The sequence below is a fragment of the Melospiza melodia genome, chromosome 11 (assembly GCF_035770615.1).
Source record: "Melospiza melodia melodia isolate bMelMel2 chromosome 11, bMelMel2.pri, whole genome shotgun sequence".
Classification (NCBI taxonomy): domain Eukaryota; kingdom Metazoa; phylum Chordata; class Aves; order Passeriformes; family Passerellidae; genus Melospiza; species Melospiza melodia.
Window position 1 is genome coordinate 17,776,027 of NC_086204.1, and position 18,319 is coordinate 17,794,345.

Here is an 18,319-nt window from a genome sequence, read left to right on the forward strand (position 1 = left end):
TTGTGGAATACATACAGAACCCAGGTAATTAAATGTGGAATTCTGGGATCAGTTTCAAGCTACTAAGTCTGTGCTTGTTTCTTTTGTTTCCTCCTTCTTGGTTTCAATTTCAACCCATTCCTTGAGCAAACATACTGTACCAAATGAGAATCACTGCTAATTACACAATAACCTGTGCTGATGTTACTGTACATTAATGTCACAACTAAAGAAGCCAAACTATCAAGGCAGCTTTTTTTCATTTTTGGTAGAAACAACAGCATCAGCAGCTGGAACTGAATGGAGTGGGTGACATGCTGACTGGAGAGACCTGCTTCAGTCAGCAAAGAATCATTTCTGTGTTTGGGAATGCACATCAGTCTATGTATGAAGAATACACTGCAGACATGGGACGAACAGTAATGGCTTTAAAATACAAAAAAAAATTAATTTGGAGCTGCAGCATCAACATATGAACACAAGCCTCCTTCTGCCACCATCACAGAAACATGCTGTTGCACAGAGAGAGCTGCCGGTGCTGGAGTAAAGCAGTCACAGTAAATGGAGTAAACCAGACATACACTAATGGTGCTCCCCAGCTACGTTAAGCTTGTACTGATCTTCTTCCTACAGTATTATCTTAGACTCCAAAATTATCTTACAGTTATAAACAACATAAGATATGAATCCTTTACACTTCTCTCAAACATTTTTATTATGTATTTTCTTGTTTAGATTCTGCTGTGGCAAAAGGTGACACAATGAGGGAAGAAGAACTTCCTTTTAAGTTTAAGGACTGCACAGCATTGCAGAGCGCTTGTTGCTGCACTCTGCCTTCCCATTTGCCATTTAGCTAAAAGCATAAGAGATAAGAGGAAGATGAGAAGGTGCCATGAGAGGCTGTTGTAAAACAAAGGCTGCTATTTGAGCACTGCAGTGCAGACCTCAACTCAGCTCCCACCCCAGCTGTGCTGGGAAGGCTCAGACTCTCCAAGGGTGGGAGTACATGATTAAGTACTATCATGTCAGGGCTAATATCTAAGCTGGTTTTCCTAAACTCTTTATACACACAGTGCAGAGAAACAGACATTTTAGGGCATCTTTCATCTTGTTCTAGGGCAGACATATAAAATAGGTCAGATGAACAGAGCCATGTAATCACCTACTTCTCACCACAGACCCCAAGGGAAATTCTGACAACTGGCTCAACTGCAGACAGCTCTACTGTGCATACTTAATTTTAGTCAGAGGAAGTACAACCCAAGGGTTTTAACCATTACTAGACTGTATGGCATTTGAATGCTCCACACAAACATACTAACAGACCATTTATTCTCAACACATTTTCTCAAATTACCTAAATCTACACTGCAAGACAAAACTTCATCCCTAAATATATGAAAATATCATACCTGGATGTATCCTTGCTGATCAATTAAAAGATTTTCAGGCTTTAGATCTCTGTAGATGAGGTCTAATGAATGGAGGTACTCAAATGTTAGCACTATCTGAGCTGCATAAAACCGTGCATGTGGTTCACTGTGAAGAATTAAAAGAATATTAAGTACCCCAGTGCTATGCAAAGGTGCCAAAACAACCACCTAACTGTCAGGCATAGACAAAGTAAGTATCTTTTAACTGGTTCTTTTACTGTGCAACAAGAAAGAGCAAAACCAAAAAACATTTTCAGAATTGATACATACATTACCTAAATTAAAGTCTTGCAGCTAAAATACACAAGCAAATCAAGGTAAATGTATCCCACAGTGCAGAGCTTTGACTTCAAATTTTACTTTTAGAAACTACCATGAATTTCAGTGACAATATGCATAGGAATTCCAAGATTCTATCATGCACAGATCACAAATGCCTGTATTAACTAAATGAAAAATAAATAGGAGTTCTTCATTGCCTAATTTAAGTCCACTGAACTAGGGGTAAATGCACTTAACCCTTCAGAATTTTTCCTCAATGCTAACAAATTTTACAAACCCCTCTTCCCAAATCAGCAAATTAGGCTTTTTAAAAGGAATAGTGTCATTAATACTCTTACCTGAACCTTCCGATTCTTCTTAGATGTGAAAACATTTCTCCACCAGGAACATACTCCATTACCATGTATAAATTAGAATTGTCCTAAGGAAATTAGGGAGACAAGTAAACACACATAAATGCACATTAGGCATGCTAGAGTCTCTACAATTCCTACGTGGAGCAGATTTTATTAAAGAATGAAAATGAAAAATTGTAGCCATCCAATGACATTGGCAAATGTAATGCAACATAGGTAGAAATTCTTGAAAAACTGCAAAAGAAGCATGAGATATATCTCAGGAAATATATTTTAAAGCAAATCTGATAAAGACAATTAGCGAGGTCCAGACGCAGACTGGTGTGTAAGAGACCTGAGGGAAGAGAAGGTAAGATGTCTACTGCAAGGCAAGGCCTTGAACTCTTCAATACTTATAACTGACAACCTGAGGTATTCTTGTCTCCACAGCCCCTGCCCCAAACCTCAAACCTCTAGAGATTGAGGTAGAACTTGTGTGCTCATTTAAAATTAAAAAAAAAGAAAAAAGAAAAAAAGAAGGCACACATCACTCCATAAACTAGAAAGCTTCTCAATTTCTTTACAAACTAACTAGTATGTACTGTCATTAAATTAGAAGCTTCATGTTAAAACTGTCCTTCATAGTCAAAACTGTCATTAAGACCTGCCTCAGGTATAAATGTCAAGCAAAAAGATCTGCAGAACAATTACAAATTTACAATTCTGTACAGTGGTACAGAAGATATGCTTTGATATCTCTCAAAAGTAAAATGATGCCTTAAAGCTCCCTTGCTGTACAATCCAGCTGCCCTCCAAGAGAAGAGAAAACTCTGAGGAGTTTAACTTAATTTAATTTTTATTTTTTTATTTGGAGATATCCTTTCAAACATTACCTGATGAACGGGGGTATATGAAGTGTACACGAGTGCACTCCACTCCTACTCAAGCCCTGGCAACAGTGCCAAATGAAGCATCTTTGAAAACAAAAATACTTGAACTATCGTACAGTAAAAGTTATATATTTTAATACCTAAAGTGTAAGCATGCACTTCCCTGAAACCCAACAACTACTTTGAATGTAATGAATACCTTAAAAGAATACTCCAGTTTAACAAGGAAAGGAAAGTTCACCGCTTGTAATATCCTCTTCTCATTCAGTGTGTGTTCTATCTGCTTCAGTTTGACGACCTGGGAGAGAAAAAACAATCTTCAGCTTAAGTGTGATATTTTATAGCTCTTGATAAACTTTTCCATGTTAAACAATTAGTTGAAAGCAAATTTGTAACTTTTCAGAAAATGAAAAACCTTATGGATTCCTAGTACAGTAACAGCACCAAGAAAGGACTTAAAAGTCTAATAACATTTTAAAGAGTAACACTTGTGTAATATGGTTGGCAGACAACTCTACAAATAGTGTTTCTTCCTATTTGCTAAATGTATGAGTCAGTAAGGAAAACCTGTCTGCATTTTCTATGAAAGGTTTATGTTTATTATGGCCAAACTTTCTCAGCACTTCAATAAAGTCCACTTGATCTTTGGACCCTTTGCTATGAAAGGCAGGAAACTGTGTAGGACACAATTATGAATTTTGTTACCTGTGAACAGAAGTAAACAGGCTGATGTTACACAGCTCACACATTAGTGACAAAACTAAGGAGAATACAAATTCAAAATATCCATTTTTATGAACAAGTTACTTATAATTCATTACAATGTTAGGATACTAACAAGGCAGTAAGTGGCAGGTTTCTGTTCATTCCTTCTCAGCAATTAATAATCAGTTTTCTTGTGTTAGACCCCCATGGTGCATAATGAATTACATCCATTTTATTTAATCCCAATTGCACAATTTATCTATAACCCATTTTCAGAATGGCATGATTTCCAAGAAAAGTTAAGGTTTTTTTCCTCACTCCATAGGAAAAGAGAAGAACATGTACATGAGTGATCAAAACAAGTCTGCTTTTATGTTTGGAAATCAAATCTAACTGCTATAAATAAGAGATAATCAAGATACTCCAACCTTGAATGAAACAGTACTTAAATTTAATTTTAGAAGCAAAAAGTAGTACCTATAAAAAACTCACTACTGTTTTGAAATAAACATCATACAAAGGAAATAATGAAACCCATTTGGAATTCCAGATCTTCAGGGTACAAATAAAGTTTTGCTCAAATCAACTCATTTGTGGGAAGTATCTCCTTCATCCCTAAAAAGCTACACTGCTGGAAAGATCTTGTCCATCCAAGCAAGAAAGCCAAGGCTCTTGTCTGGGAGGTGTTCAGCTGCAATGCCAGATCAGACTTCACTCCTGCTCCTGCATCTGCTCCCAGGGAGGTACTGCAGGGGGATGGAGCAACACCACAGGCTGAAGCTGCTGTTTAACACTTCACAATGTCCAGCTGGGGCTTCAGACCCAGCTTGTTCACACTTCAGCACAGACTCAGGGCATGGCCAGTGTCAGCTTCCCATACACCAAATGGTATAATGGCAGATCCTCCAACAGCTTGTTTGTGCCCAGGCTCTTGTTCAGGATTTTTTTCTTTCCAAAAACAATTACCTAATTAAACTAGCCAAACAGTGGCATGTTACAACCTTCCTAACTCAAGGCAGACAAAGGAATAACATCCTTACACAGAAAACTCCAGGCTGCCTCAACATCCATTACATTTTTTTCATGTTCTATGAACCAAGCATGAGACTGGATAAAAAGACATTCACTGGATGCTTTCCCTTTTTTTCAAGCAAAATGGAAATGAAAAATTATAGGCAGCCTGCCCATTGTCTAATTTCAGATAGCTGTATGTTTTCTGTCATAAACAAAGAGACAGAAATGTATTCTTTATTTTTCTAACGATTAATGGAAGCTACTAATATATTTCTAATAGAATACATAAAAATAATTATGCTAAGATTAGTTGAAAAAACAGGTATTTCATAAAGGAACACATCAAGATTTCTTATTATATACAAAACCATCTAATTTATGAAAGAAGACTGATGTCTGGATGCAAACATCTTTGTAATCCTGGGAATCATTTACTGCAAGTGCACTGCAGTTGTTAAAAATGTGACCTTTTTGCTTTTTCCAGATAACTTTCCAATTTTGAGAGGTAGTAATGAATTTAATTAACTTTAAAAAAAAAAACCTCTTTAAGTATTTTTATGGCAGCTTTCTGAAGTAAGATGCTATTTCCTAAACTCCTTCAGTAATCACAATTCAGCCATTCACAAAAAAATGGTTCAAAGTAAAAAAACCAGCTGAGACTCTGAAATTTGGTGGTGGACTCTTTGTGCAGCACTGGGATGCTCTGCTGCAGGCTGCCACCAGCCATGCTGAGGTAATGCTGAGGCACATTTCCACATAGGTGGAAATGGCTGGGCTGCCTCTATTTGTACTATGCTGGAATGTCATTTTAACTTCATTAGATTTTTTAAAAATACAAGTTAGACACCATTATAACAGGAGAATGTTTTAGATGCAAAAAATGGGGTTTTCTATGCAAAAAAAAAAAAAAAATCAAACTCTTCTGTAGCACAAAACCCCCAATGAATTATACCAACCTTCTGTTTGTCCAGTATCTTCATAGCATAATACTGTTCTGTGGATTTATGTTTCACCATCATTACTCTCCCAAATGATCCTGTTCCAAGGGTTTTTTGCCGCTCAAAATCATCTAGGCCAGCAGTATTCTATATGTAGGATATAATCACATTGTTTACAATAATACCAAAGAGAATTTTAACTGTATGAATTCAGTTATGGAAAAGAGTTGGGAAATACTACATTTAACAAAGATAACTATAGCCAACTATACTGTTATAATTTGATATCAGTCAAATTTTAAAAAAGAGATTTTACATTTCACTCATTGAAACAGAAGAATCAACATTTCTGTAATTTGTCCATACAGCTGTCCATACATGAACATCTAGCAGTAAACAGATCATGAATATAACATGCAGATAAATAATCCCTTCATGCTTCATGATCAAGAATATTAGAACATGCAAAAGACCCCAAGCTCTAGAAAGAGTTCTACATGAGAGCTGTCTGAAGAGCACATCCCCAAGTACATTTTCTCAGACATTCATTTCCATAGCATCTCAAATATTGCATTAGAACAAGAATCTTACCCAAAATCCCAAATTTTACAAGACTTCACTCTAACAAGCTCATTAACCAGCTCCCAAGCACTATGCAGTAGTCTTAATACTCTTAATTCCACTTACTAGCATGGCAGAAATTATTAACACGGTAAATTACAGATGTGCCAATCCTTCTGGGTATTAAAAAAAAGCCAACTAAAAACATGCCAATAGATTTTGAGTCTTGTCATGTTCATTATGAACATCATTCTCATAACAGAATATGTTGTTCAGTGGGAGCATTTTATCAGCTCAAATCTGGAGAAGACTTGATAATCTCTGTTGATAAACTTTTATGAAAGTGACAAAGCTGGCATCAAAACAACCTGAAAATCCTTTACAAATTGCACTAAAATTATTTCTGCACTACTCATTACAGGCTGAAAACATATTGATAACATTATCCAAAAAATGCAACACAGAAAATTACTGAATGCTTAAATGACTGATACCTGAGGGGGGCTTTCCCATTTTCTTAAAAAGTCTTCTTTGGCTTTGGCTAGGAACTCTTTCACTGAAAACACACAAAGAAGGTACATTTCAATTAATATAATTCATCATGAGTGCAATGGAGATGGTTTGTTAACAAAATACATAAGCTTCATTATCAACTTCTTTATTCAATTGATAATATGCTATTTTCACCATGGATGAAAGCAAGCATCAATGCCTCTAGAAGTTCTACTCTATTTCCAGGTGATATCTACGCTTTCTGGAGTAACTACATCATTCTACACAAATTACTTAAACTTTACCAGCTCTAATAGCTCAAATACTCTATAGGCAAGCAGGCTTTAAGGTGATGTCAGACATTCTTAATTCAGCTGGGAAAAAACCAAACACCTGACATTTATAAATAGCCATTCCACAAAGATTGACTTCTTATCTCTTTAAATGTTGCATTTTCTTTCAGCTGCTTGAGTGTAATGTCAATCTCATTGCTTTTTCCCCTCATCACCTTTATTTAAAGGCTGTTTGCAAGCTCAAGGACCAAATGGACAGCATTACTGCAAGCAAAGACAAAGCACAGGGCTACAACAACACTGCACGTTAGGCATGCCCACAGTCAGAGAATATGCAGTTTTAATATTGATTTTCCATTGAAATTGAAGGAATGTACAATGGCAAAATTCTGGATGACTGTTTAAAATGTGCACCAAAATATTTTGTTCAGATCATCTCTCAGATGTTCTCTTTTTTTTGAATATCAATGCTCAGCCAGATCAATGTGGATTACTTCATGCACAGTCATTAATGGGAGGTGTTTCAGACATTGCTGTGGTTCTGAAAGAGTCACAGAATCAAGAAAATATCATACTGGTTGTGTGTTCTCTGAATCATTTCACATAATACAACATTAATAACAGTGTTTTTTCTGTACTGTGACGTTCTGCCACAAGCAATTGCTAAAAATACACCACAATATGCCAAGATTATTCTGGTCAATATCTAGCACTCTGTGTTTTAGCAACTGTATTTTACATTCTGACAGTCAAAAAATTAGGTTTATAACAGGTTGTAAACAAATCACTTGATGAATCAGAACTTCCTTGTACTTTTCAGTGAATATTAACGTTGACAAAGAAAACTTCAAAAATACTCTTCTTATACTGGTACATTTCCAGCAGCAGTAAAAACAGCAGCAGCCCTGGAGAAGGCTGGTTGTAAATTATTATTTTTCCTTTTTCCCCCCCTTCTTGGGTGTGCTATGGGACTTGATTATCACAAAACACTCAAAGGAGGTTTATGGCTCCCACTACCACTGGCTCTGATGGAGCATTAAATAAAATGGTAATTTCATAGAAGTTGTCAAAAGTTCTGGCTGACCTCAACATTAGGAAAGTGTCTAAAGCATGATATCCACTCAGCAATGTTATTTGAAGAGAAACAAGCAATATCACAGAGGAGCAACATATTCAGTACTCTAAACTTATGGTTAAGAAGTGCAATAAAAACACAGTTTGTATCAAAGAAACTGGTAAAATGGTATTAAAACTGAGAGTTAAAAATATTTTAGTGGCTAATCAGCAAAAAATGTTAACGTATTTATCCTGTGTGTCGAAAATATTTCCTTTGTTTATAAGTAATAGAGGTTATTCATGTAATGACTTTTAATTATCCTAATTTGAAGATAGGACAGGATTTCCTGTGGCATGAAATAATTTTCAACACAAAAACCGGAAACTAGCAATGTCTAAATTCATGTTTGATGATCCTTTTTCCATTAGGAGAACAGAGATCACTTGATCAAGTGAGGAATACTGATACAGTTATTCAAACATCAATTTATGTCAAAGTAGCACAAATATTTTCTCTTAATGACAAGAAAAAAACCCCAAGAAAATCATTAAGATTACCAAAAAGCTGAGCCTTCAAACTTTAGCGACTGTAGCTTAGAAGTGAACATTAACACAAAGTAATTGCTTTTTTCTTTTTTAATGTCATTATAGTACATATGTTTAAATATCCCTCATGCCATCTCTGTTCATATAAATAAATATTTTATGTTGCTACTTATTTCACATTGAAGTATGACTATTCAGTATTTATAAAAATATACAATGACATTTACAGTCATTTTTATCTCTGTTCTACTTATGGAATAAAGAATGCTGTTTATGAACTGAATGTGATCCAGCTGGAAATATTCAAATTGTGGATTCATGAGAAAAATCTCTCATTTCTAGAATACCATTAAGCCACAAGCTCTCCTGCAACAAAACTCCTACATTGTTCTACTTTACTTTGGCCCTCTTTTCATAGAAAGCAGCATTGAACATAAATTTTCAAAATAAAGCTACCCAAGGGTAACAACATATCTGAAAATCACTATCTTTTAAAAACAGTTTAATGTTTTGTGCTCAGTTTTATTAAAATCAGTTTCTTCCTAATGGCAGAGTACACTGAATTATGTCTGGTTCTCACTTCCAGAGGTCACCTGGGCTCCTACACCTCAACACAATTCCGCAGGTGCTTTCAAATAGAACTTAGGCAATTTAAGTGCATGCACTTCTGTCATTTCTCAAAACATGACTTGGAATTTGAACTTTTGAAAATTATCCCTCAAGCATAAAACAGCAGCTCTTGCTAGAGGAGAACACATTTAATTTCTACTTTTAAGTGCAGAATCAAAATTTACGCCAACTGGGTAGCAGTGGCCATTGGTATTACTGTGATGATGCAAACAAACAGGTGTAATAGATGATGACTTAGAGGTTTTCCTCAAGTGCACATTTTTAGCCACCTTACATTGTGATGATGTGGCTCTTGTTTGCTTTTCTAGTCTAAACTGTACCTAGCATCTGTGACTTTGGGCACTAATGAAGGAATGAGCATACCAAACGTCTCTATAGGTTCCCCAAGGGTTTGCAGGAACATTCACCCACACAGATGAGATGATGAAGAGAGGAAAGAAAGAGAAGAAGAAAAAAAAGTTTTATGCATTTCCACAACAAACACATAGAAAACACAAATACATTCCACCCTTTCCCCTCCCCACTCAAGAACAGACCCTGTAATAAACCAGCCCTTTCCCACACAGACAGAATGACTCATGTTAAATCACAGAATGTTTGAGCAAAGAAAGAAAAAAAATCACCAAAGGCAGCTAAAATCAGTATGAAAAAAAGATGATGCATCACAGAAATAAGCACAGCTTAGAAAACTTCAGGAGATCAAGTTGGCATCTTTAATTATTAAGCTATTCCAAGACATACACATCCATGGAACTGTTGCTAACAATAGTGTATCTATCTTCATCACAGCATGCTGGATCACAATAAAACCTGTAATCGGGTGATCTTCCCACTACTTAGCACTTTGTTCCAGAAGACAGCATGTGTGAATTGCATGGCATGTGGTAGATAGCAAAGAAGTGGCAAGCAGTCTCCAAAAAATAAAAAAATCTCAATCAGATTTCAGTCCTATTACCCAAGAACAGCAACTTGAGAAGTCTAATCTGCACAGCTGAAGTTACCGTATGCAAACTGGAATGTACACAGGGATCTGGTATGGACACCATATGAGCATGATTTAATTTGGTAAAGCTGTCAGAAAAAAGGAGCTAAGGATGTGGACATACAGGTTCCCATAAACACTGAAGAGCAAGGATCACTTGTCTGTGGCTGAGCAAAGTGTAGATGAGAGTGGGGCAAGGAGTGTATGCACAGACCAGCAACAAACACTGCTCAGACGGGGTTTGCTGGCACAGTGGAAGTTGGAGTGCAGGAGGCTGAAAGCAAAGCAGGAGAGCTGCTGCTCAAGAAAGGAAGGTACTAGGAGGAGACAGCAAAGCACAGGTAACAGCACCAGCACAACAAGGACCACAGCAGAAACAACTGAACACGGCAGGAAGGACACCAGCTGGAAGCAGAGAGGATGCCCCCACCGGCTGTCCAGGGATCAGGCAAGCACAAACTGCACAAACCCAGCCCTTTGCCACCAGCATGAGCAAGCCTTGGCAGGAGAGGCAGGTCCTCTGCAGTGCAAACGCCCAAAGCAGGACATTTGGTGACATTCAGAAGAGGGTGGAAAGAAATGGAATAATGGCCAAGGACCACAAGTGAACGGCTTGAAGCAGTCACACCTTCTGCCTGCTCTGGTTCACCTTGGTCAGAAGCAGTGCTACAACCACTGCAACACGAGGCCTCAGCTACTCCCTTGCATATCACAGGGGGCTTGTGGAGAGCTGTACTTGGAACCAAGGCAACAGGAGGATAAGCAGGGAAGTCTGCTGGAACAGTGTTCTAAGGGAAGAGGAACCCAACATCCAGAGGCTCCTAGGTAATGCCAGCATAGGAGGAATTAAAGAAAACCCCAAGCATACAAACCAACAACACCTGAACAAATGAACAAACTCTGCTACATGCAAAACAGAAACACCCCTGAGCCCACCCCCAAACAAGAGGAGATTGGTCTCTATTGGTATATTCACACAGTTCACAATATGTTTGCTTGTTTTATTGATCAACTTTTCTATGAAAAGTTAACATGCTGATAAAAAACCTGTTAACTAAGGGTATGAGTACTGTAATGAGTACTTTGACCTAAAACACAGTTTAAGGGCAAGTGAATCAGAAGCAAGTTCCTGAAAAAAATCAAGAGGGTGAAGACCTCTTGGTTGCAGGATTGCAATGACAGCAGAGGGAAAGGGGTCACAGATGGAGCAGTCCTGAGAGTTACCATGAGTTACTCTGCCTTTCTCCCACCTCCCACATGCACAGTATTTGTTATTCTCAATCACATCTCCCACAAGAGCCAGCAAGCCAGGATTTTTTTTTCTTTGTAAGGGGAAAAAAAAGTATTTGGCTAGGATTCACAGCAAGAAAGCAAGAACTAAACTGATTAAGACTAAACACTGGGCACCACTAGAAACCCCCATCTGCTGTGCTAAATGCCAATCTCTGTCTGGTATTTAAAATGCCCTTTATCAAAATACAATTCAAATTTTCTTCCAAAACTGTAATATAATCATTTGAAGTCTGGAGTTAAATGGGCTATTTAATTAAATCATTTAATGGAAAAATGAATATGTATGAAGAGATTCTGGTAAATGTATATGTATATTTCATTTTTATAAAAAGTGTATTTATAGCCTTAAACTTTATCAAGATGTATATAGATATCTGTGGTTTTGGTACCATATGCAAGTGAGAAGCTTCTGATTCCAGTTCTAAGTCCCATTCTTACACTATTAACCTGTTGTCTAAATTTTTAAATATTTCTCTTTTGATTAGCAGGAGTAATAAAGGCTCAAAATAAGGTTTCTCTGCCCTGGCAAGTGTTTCAAAATGAACACAGCTAAGTGTTAAGTATTATACCCTCAGATGAAGCAGTGTGAGCACCAGTTAACAATTTAATAGCTGGAAAATACTTCAAAGCATAAACTGAAATGGTATCATTGAAACGGACTGTCAACAAAACCAAAACACTTTGCTTCTCACAATATACAAATGGTGGGTGAAAAAAGTCCAGGTGATACAAGCCTGGTTGAGGGCAAGTCCACCTTTTTTGAACACAGCAGAGAGCACAGCCACCAGACCTCCTGTGAAGAGCTGACCAGCAAGGAGTCTGCCTTGTTTCTGCCAAGGCTGGGTCAATGAACTGCATCAACTGAATATCTCATTTATCAGGTTTTGACTTAAAGAGCAAGGTTTTGACTTCATATTTCTCTATAAACACTAATTATGGTAAACACAGGTGATGCAGAGCAAACCGACTTACCAGCTGAAATGGGTAAGACCCTTTCTTCAGTTAAAAAAAACAAACCAAACCAAATCAATCCAATCCAAACCCAAAATCCAAAATCCAACAATCCCCAGAAACAAAGAGCCAAACAAACAGAGCAGTTCTGAAAGGGCCCAATTGCTGAAATACAAAACCAGAAAGTTCTTAGTAGCTACATGATCATGTAAGAATTATGTATCTACTAATTAGTAGATTAACTGAATTAAGCTTGCTTTTCACTGAATGTAAGCTTACTATTAAAACAGGAGCACTAATTATCAACTGTACACTGTAAACTTTTCTGAAGAATAGTGGAAAGAATGGGGAAGAAATGGGAAAAGAGACAGGCGTGGGAAAAAGGGAGACAAACAGGAAAAAACAGTAAATTAAGACCAATTACAGCTGTTGTGCCTAAAAACTAGAAGAAGGTACTAAAATCTGATCTTCGTAGGAGCACATTCAGGAGTTAATTTAAAGTGTGCAGAAATTGTAAAATACAAATTGATCTTATCCATTACAACTCAATTTTCAAACACGGGCACAAATCTTATTTGAATCCTGTGCATGATTTTCATGTTTTGAACTAAACAGTATTTTGTGAATTTCCAAAAAGCAAAGTTAAAAGAGTTAAGAGCTCTGTAAAGAACCCAGTTCACTGCTTTACTTGGCTGGCTACACAGCAACAGCCTGTACAAGAGATGTGACAGATTAAGACACATCAGAACAGGAGCCAGGTTTTCAGCCATCAGAGATAACACTGATCTCTGTTGAATTTTGAGCAGTAGATACTCTACTGCACAAAACTGCCACAGTCAGACTGACTTCCTTCTATTTTTATTATAGACAATATAATTAATTTCATTTTCAAATCCAATGCTCAGTCTTTCTCCCTTGATCTTTTCTTAAATACCAAAGTACTGCTTCAGAGGTGGCAAACCCTGCTAGTGCCAAAAATAGAATATAATATAAGGGGGGCACTCTGGGGAGACAGAATCAAACCCAAATAACAGAGTTACTTAGGACACGAATCCCTGAGATTTTGTTTAACCTCCCCCCCCCCAAAATGTATAATGTAAATCAGTAAAGTCAAATGTATAATGCAAAGCAGTAGTTTGTCAGTCACAAACACAATCAAATCTTGTACTAGCACTGCTCAGCAGAGCTGCACATGCACCCATGCCCCACTTGAATAATTTTCCACAAAAAAATATACATATGAGATAAAGCTCTACTTTCTTAATCTAAAAGATTAAGCTCCTCCAGACCCAATGTTCATCAAAATTTACAAACACATACTTTTATAAGTGACTTCTCCCTCAACAGAAGATAAATACCAAAAGCGCCATAGCAGGTTAACTTTATGATCCAACCTAGGATCTGTTATTCAAATCCTAAAGAAATAATGATTTGCAAGACTTTCTCAATGCTGACAAGCAGAATATTTTCATCTGAGCATCAATGTATAGGATGTGACAAAGCCTCCTGCAGATTCCGGGTGGCTGAGAGCTGTTCAACCCCACCTTAAGGTATTTTGGTCCTTCAGGCTGCCACCCCTCTTTAATACCCAAGCTTCCCTTTCAAATTAAAGGGCTAGTAGCAAGCTTTTGCTGATGGATTAAGGTTGAGGTTTTTGTTTCAATTCTCTAAATGGATCAGTTAGAACTAGCATTCAATTAGTTCTGGAATATATTAAAACTAGGATTTGGCTTAATGAACAGAGTCTCACTCATACCTTCTTCCTGCCCTTGAAGCATAAATTGAAGGAGATGACACATTTGTAAATCTGCTTCCTCTCTTGCAACAATCCATGTGATTTGAGGCTTTAAAGTCCAAGAAATAGCAGTTTGGTTTGTCAGGCTACAGTTCAGTGTTCAGCATGGGCTGAAAAAAACCCCACACCAGTCCTGTCCTCCCGCAGTCATTCACTCCTGCATTTCTCTAATGACCTTCCTTGAAAGAGCAAAAGCATTCTCGTGCCTGACTGCAAGCCAGGTCAGGGAACCAGCCCAGACTGAAAAGGAATGGGCAGGAGGCAGGGAATGAGCAGAGAAGCAGTTCCCTCCTCTTCTCTTGAATGCTCCTCCCGAGGTGAGTAGGCAAATATGGGGGACAGAACTGCTCCTTTCTGAAAGGGTATCAGCTTGTGCTACCATGACAGAACCATGAACACATCACCCTGGACTGCTGAAAAGGCTTCTGAAAAATAATTCTAAATTCAAGTTATTGGTTTTCAATTATTGTATTGAATAATTCCACTATCTTAAAATTTAAAATTAATAAATTATGTGTTTAACACAATTACTTTCAAATGCAGTACATAACACTCTCCATTTAAAAAATTTGCTCATACACAAAAAAATCTATGTGAAGAATCTTAACATGTAACAGAAGAATCTTAAGATGTAATATACTCAAGTGTCATCCTCTGAGGAACTTAGTATAGGCAATTAGGAATTAAGGTGCAGCTGTGCCATACCATCCTCTATAGTTGTTGAACTTTATCCAGCAAATAATCTAAAATGTTACAACTATCACAGGACCTGTAGTGTAAAAGACCACATTCCTGTGTGAAATATAACAGGTATTAACAATACAACAAAGAAAGCTGAAAACTGTGTGACAATTGTCAAAATTCAAACATCTTTTGTTCCTGCAGTGCATACATTTCCATGGTTACCATGTGGGGAGAAAAAAAAGAAGAATACAGTTTAAGAATGAGTTCCAAGAACAACATCTTCTAGGGCACTACTATAAAGTATTTTGCAAATGTATTACATTTTTGAGTAAAGGTTTTTAACAAATTCTAGTAGTTGATACAAATACACAAATTAATCAGATTTTCCTATTACAGTCAAAATCACTTACCAAGAAAAATGTTTTCAGCACCTGCTGCAGAGTCCCTCTAGTTAAGCTCTCTGCACCATTAAGATTCTGGCCAGTTGGTCAGCACCCACTTCCCTCTCCATATCACTGTCCCACATTTCCTCTCTGCAGCAGTTCAGTGACTACAAAGGATAACGTGCAGCTATCCCTAAGACCAGGCTTTATGGCTAGATCATTAGCAACAGTAAACATAAATCTGCAGGTAGTTGATCTTATCTGCATATTGACTAATGAACTCCCTGCAAGCAGGGAATAATACCACACACACTCATGCGCAAATACCCCTTCCTTTTAAAAGTAACCTTCAGAAGTTTTACTAAACTAACCTCTTCCTTATACTCCAAACTAAACAACTGCAGGGGCTGTTCACTGTATGGATGTATTTAAAAAGTTATTTGAGAAGAGAAACTATTTTGTTGCTTTTTCTTTTTTTCAAATATTTAATACAAGGCATAAAAATAATAGTGGATGCAACAATCTTGGTCTGTGGGCACACATGTCTAAGCCCACTTCCCACCTGCTATCTTGTTCCAGCCCTTGCATTATTAAAACTCCACAAAAATTATCATATAGATACTTTGGGATCAGCAAGACATCTTCACAGCTGTCAGGGTAAATCAGCAAAATAGTTCTTCATCTCCTCACAAGATCTGAGCTTCTGACACATTGCTGCACTGACATATCTCCTGCAGAACATGCTTTCAATATTTACAGGAAAGGGTTGCCTGCAGTAACCAGCCAAGCAGGAGAAGTTCATTTATACCCTTAAATAGCAGAGACTGGCTTCCTGAATAAGGAAGTCTTATGTAAATAAACACATTTCACAATTCAACACACTGGGTGAATAACAAATTTTTGTTTGTCTCAGGATTAAGGCAAGTAAAAAGTAGGTAAGAGGGTTTATTATCCATTCTGATAAAGAATGAGATTTTAGAAACTGGGTAAATTCAGCACTTATTTGTCATAGAGGCATGCCAAATAGAGGCATGCATAGAACTGAACTGCAAACCCTGAAAAAAAAAAAAAAAAGCTGAAGAAATTAAACCTATTAAACCTAAGAAATTAATTCTTAATGGGCTGAGCTATCTGTCAGCAGCTAAAGATGAATAAAGAAAAACAGCAAAAACATTGTGCAAGTTACAAAACTACCTGTAAGAGCCTCCACAATTAAAGCTGGGGAACTTCTGTGAACTTTGGCCTACAACAGCAGGACTAGCAGAAACTCTCCGAGTAACCAGCAACAAATATATAAACAATTTGAGATGTTAACTAAAAACGAGGGCAAAAACCAAATATTTCTGATAAAAAAATACAAAAGTAATGCAATGGTGACTAGAGTAAGTCAGAGTTCAAGACTACAACATACCAAATACCCTTTCCTTTGGAAGAAATCTCAATTCTGTTACTCTCATTTTTTGCTTCTACCCCAAACCAAGCACTGTGTTCACTTTGTAGATATATTTCATGAATTATGTAAATGCAGCAGCCTTTGTCTTGTCTTTTTCAAATATTTTGTACAAGAACTAGAATAAAACACAAACCCAAGTTAACACCAAGAAACTGCTGTAGTTTGCTGTCAGAGGGTAATGAGTAACAGTAGGGAATTTTTGAAAAGAAGAAAGCATTAGTCCCATGAGACATTCATAGGAAGATATATGGTTCTGGCACCCAGAAATTCCATGGCAGTCTTCCATTTTTTACAATCTTTTGAGCAGTGGGAATAATCAGTTGCTGCTTATTGCCCCTTGCTGTTAGAAATGTTCTCAGTGCACATAACTAATGTATTTATACTACCCCCCTTCACCCTTCACTCCTTACACAAGCCTATGCTCTAGTGTGCACAAAACTGGGCAATATTTCAGCAGAGTCCATCAGCGTGGCTCACGCCCTTTCCATGCACTGCTCCATCTGTCTCCATACACATCTGGTGTCTTTTGAGTGCAAATGTCTGTATCTCCAATTACCTCTATTTGCAGTATTGGAAAGTAGCAGCCCAATCATGTAATTAGTGACACTTCAGAATTTTAAGCCTATTCTTAGTGAAACAGAAGATTTAGCAGACTATACCTTTGACCCCTGGGTGCTGGGGCTATTATTTACTTGACCTTACAGTTTTATCTGTTCAAGCTGTTCAAAACAGAAGTCCAACTTTAAAGAAATAGAAAACCACCTTTTCCTTTGAGTCTTTCTAGAAAACAAAAAAACTAAGCATATAACCAGACTTTTCTGGGGAGGGAAAAAAAGGAAGAAATAAAAGGGGAAAAAAAATTAGCCACTTGTACTTGCAATTGAAGAAAATACATAATTTTTTTCATCAAGGTTTCACTTGCATCTTGGCTGTCTTTCTCAAGGAAAGCATCTGATTTTATCCACTGACAGGGTGTAATGTAACACTGCTGCAGTGAAGCCAGCCACAAAAATGCACTGAAAAGCACAAGTGGTTTAAATAGGGAAATGTTTACAGCAAAGACTTAATCTTGATGGAGCAGGAGATAGCTGCCTTTCCCTTGTCAAAATTAGACTAATTTATAGGTATTTTTGATTGGGAATCGACACCTGTTAAAAGTTGTTCCTATTTATTTCTATGTTTTAATGGAACTGGGAGACTGCATGCAAGATGAATAAAATCTACAGATGCAAATTGCAGAATAAACCCCAAGGGAAAAAAAAATCCCCAACCCTAAGAAGAACCACCACCCCCCAAAAACCCACACCACTAAACAAGCAAAAAACCAACATAATTGTTGAGGTTATAAACAACTATAACCTCTTTCTCACCTAGATTGTGTGAAATTTATTCCTTTATGACTCATAAATCATAAGAAAATATTCAAACAAAAACCCAAAACTCAGAATTCACAGAGCTGACTTCCACAAATCTCAATTCCTATGGAGGCTATGACCTAACTGTAAGAGAAACAGAGCAAAATGTGATAGAAAAACCAGTCTGGTACCAGCTGGTGAAAAGTGGAGACTTTCTGACCCCAGGAGAGACCTCTCCATGAGCAGAGGAGTGGCTGTGGCATGGAGGA

The 18,319-nt window shown here is 37.2% G+C and overlaps 1 protein-coding gene across 4 annotated transcripts in view; it reads right to left on the reverse strand.

Moving 5' to 3' along the window:
- Positions 1 to 18,319, reverse strand: part of PRKACB (protein kinase cAMP-activated catalytic subunit beta) — a 78,218-nt gene that overhangs the window by 10,029 nt on the left and 49,870 nt on the right. For all 4 annotated transcript variants that reach the window (XM_063165821.1, XM_063165819.1, XM_063165818.1 and 1 more), the window contains 5 exons: positions 6,632 to 6,693; positions 5,595 to 5,723; positions 3,119 to 3,217; positions 2,033 to 2,115; positions 1,392 to 1,518 (listed from right to left, as the gene is read on the reverse strand). In XM_063165821.1, coding sequence (XP_063021891.1) covers positions 1,392 to 1,518; positions 2,033 to 2,115; positions 3,119 to 3,217; positions 5,595 to 5,723; positions 6,632 to 6,693 — 500 coding nt within the window. The remainder of the gene's footprint in view (positions 1 to 1,391; positions 1,519 to 2,032; positions 2,116 to 3,118; positions 3,218 to 5,594; positions 5,724 to 6,631; positions 6,694 to 18,319) is intronic.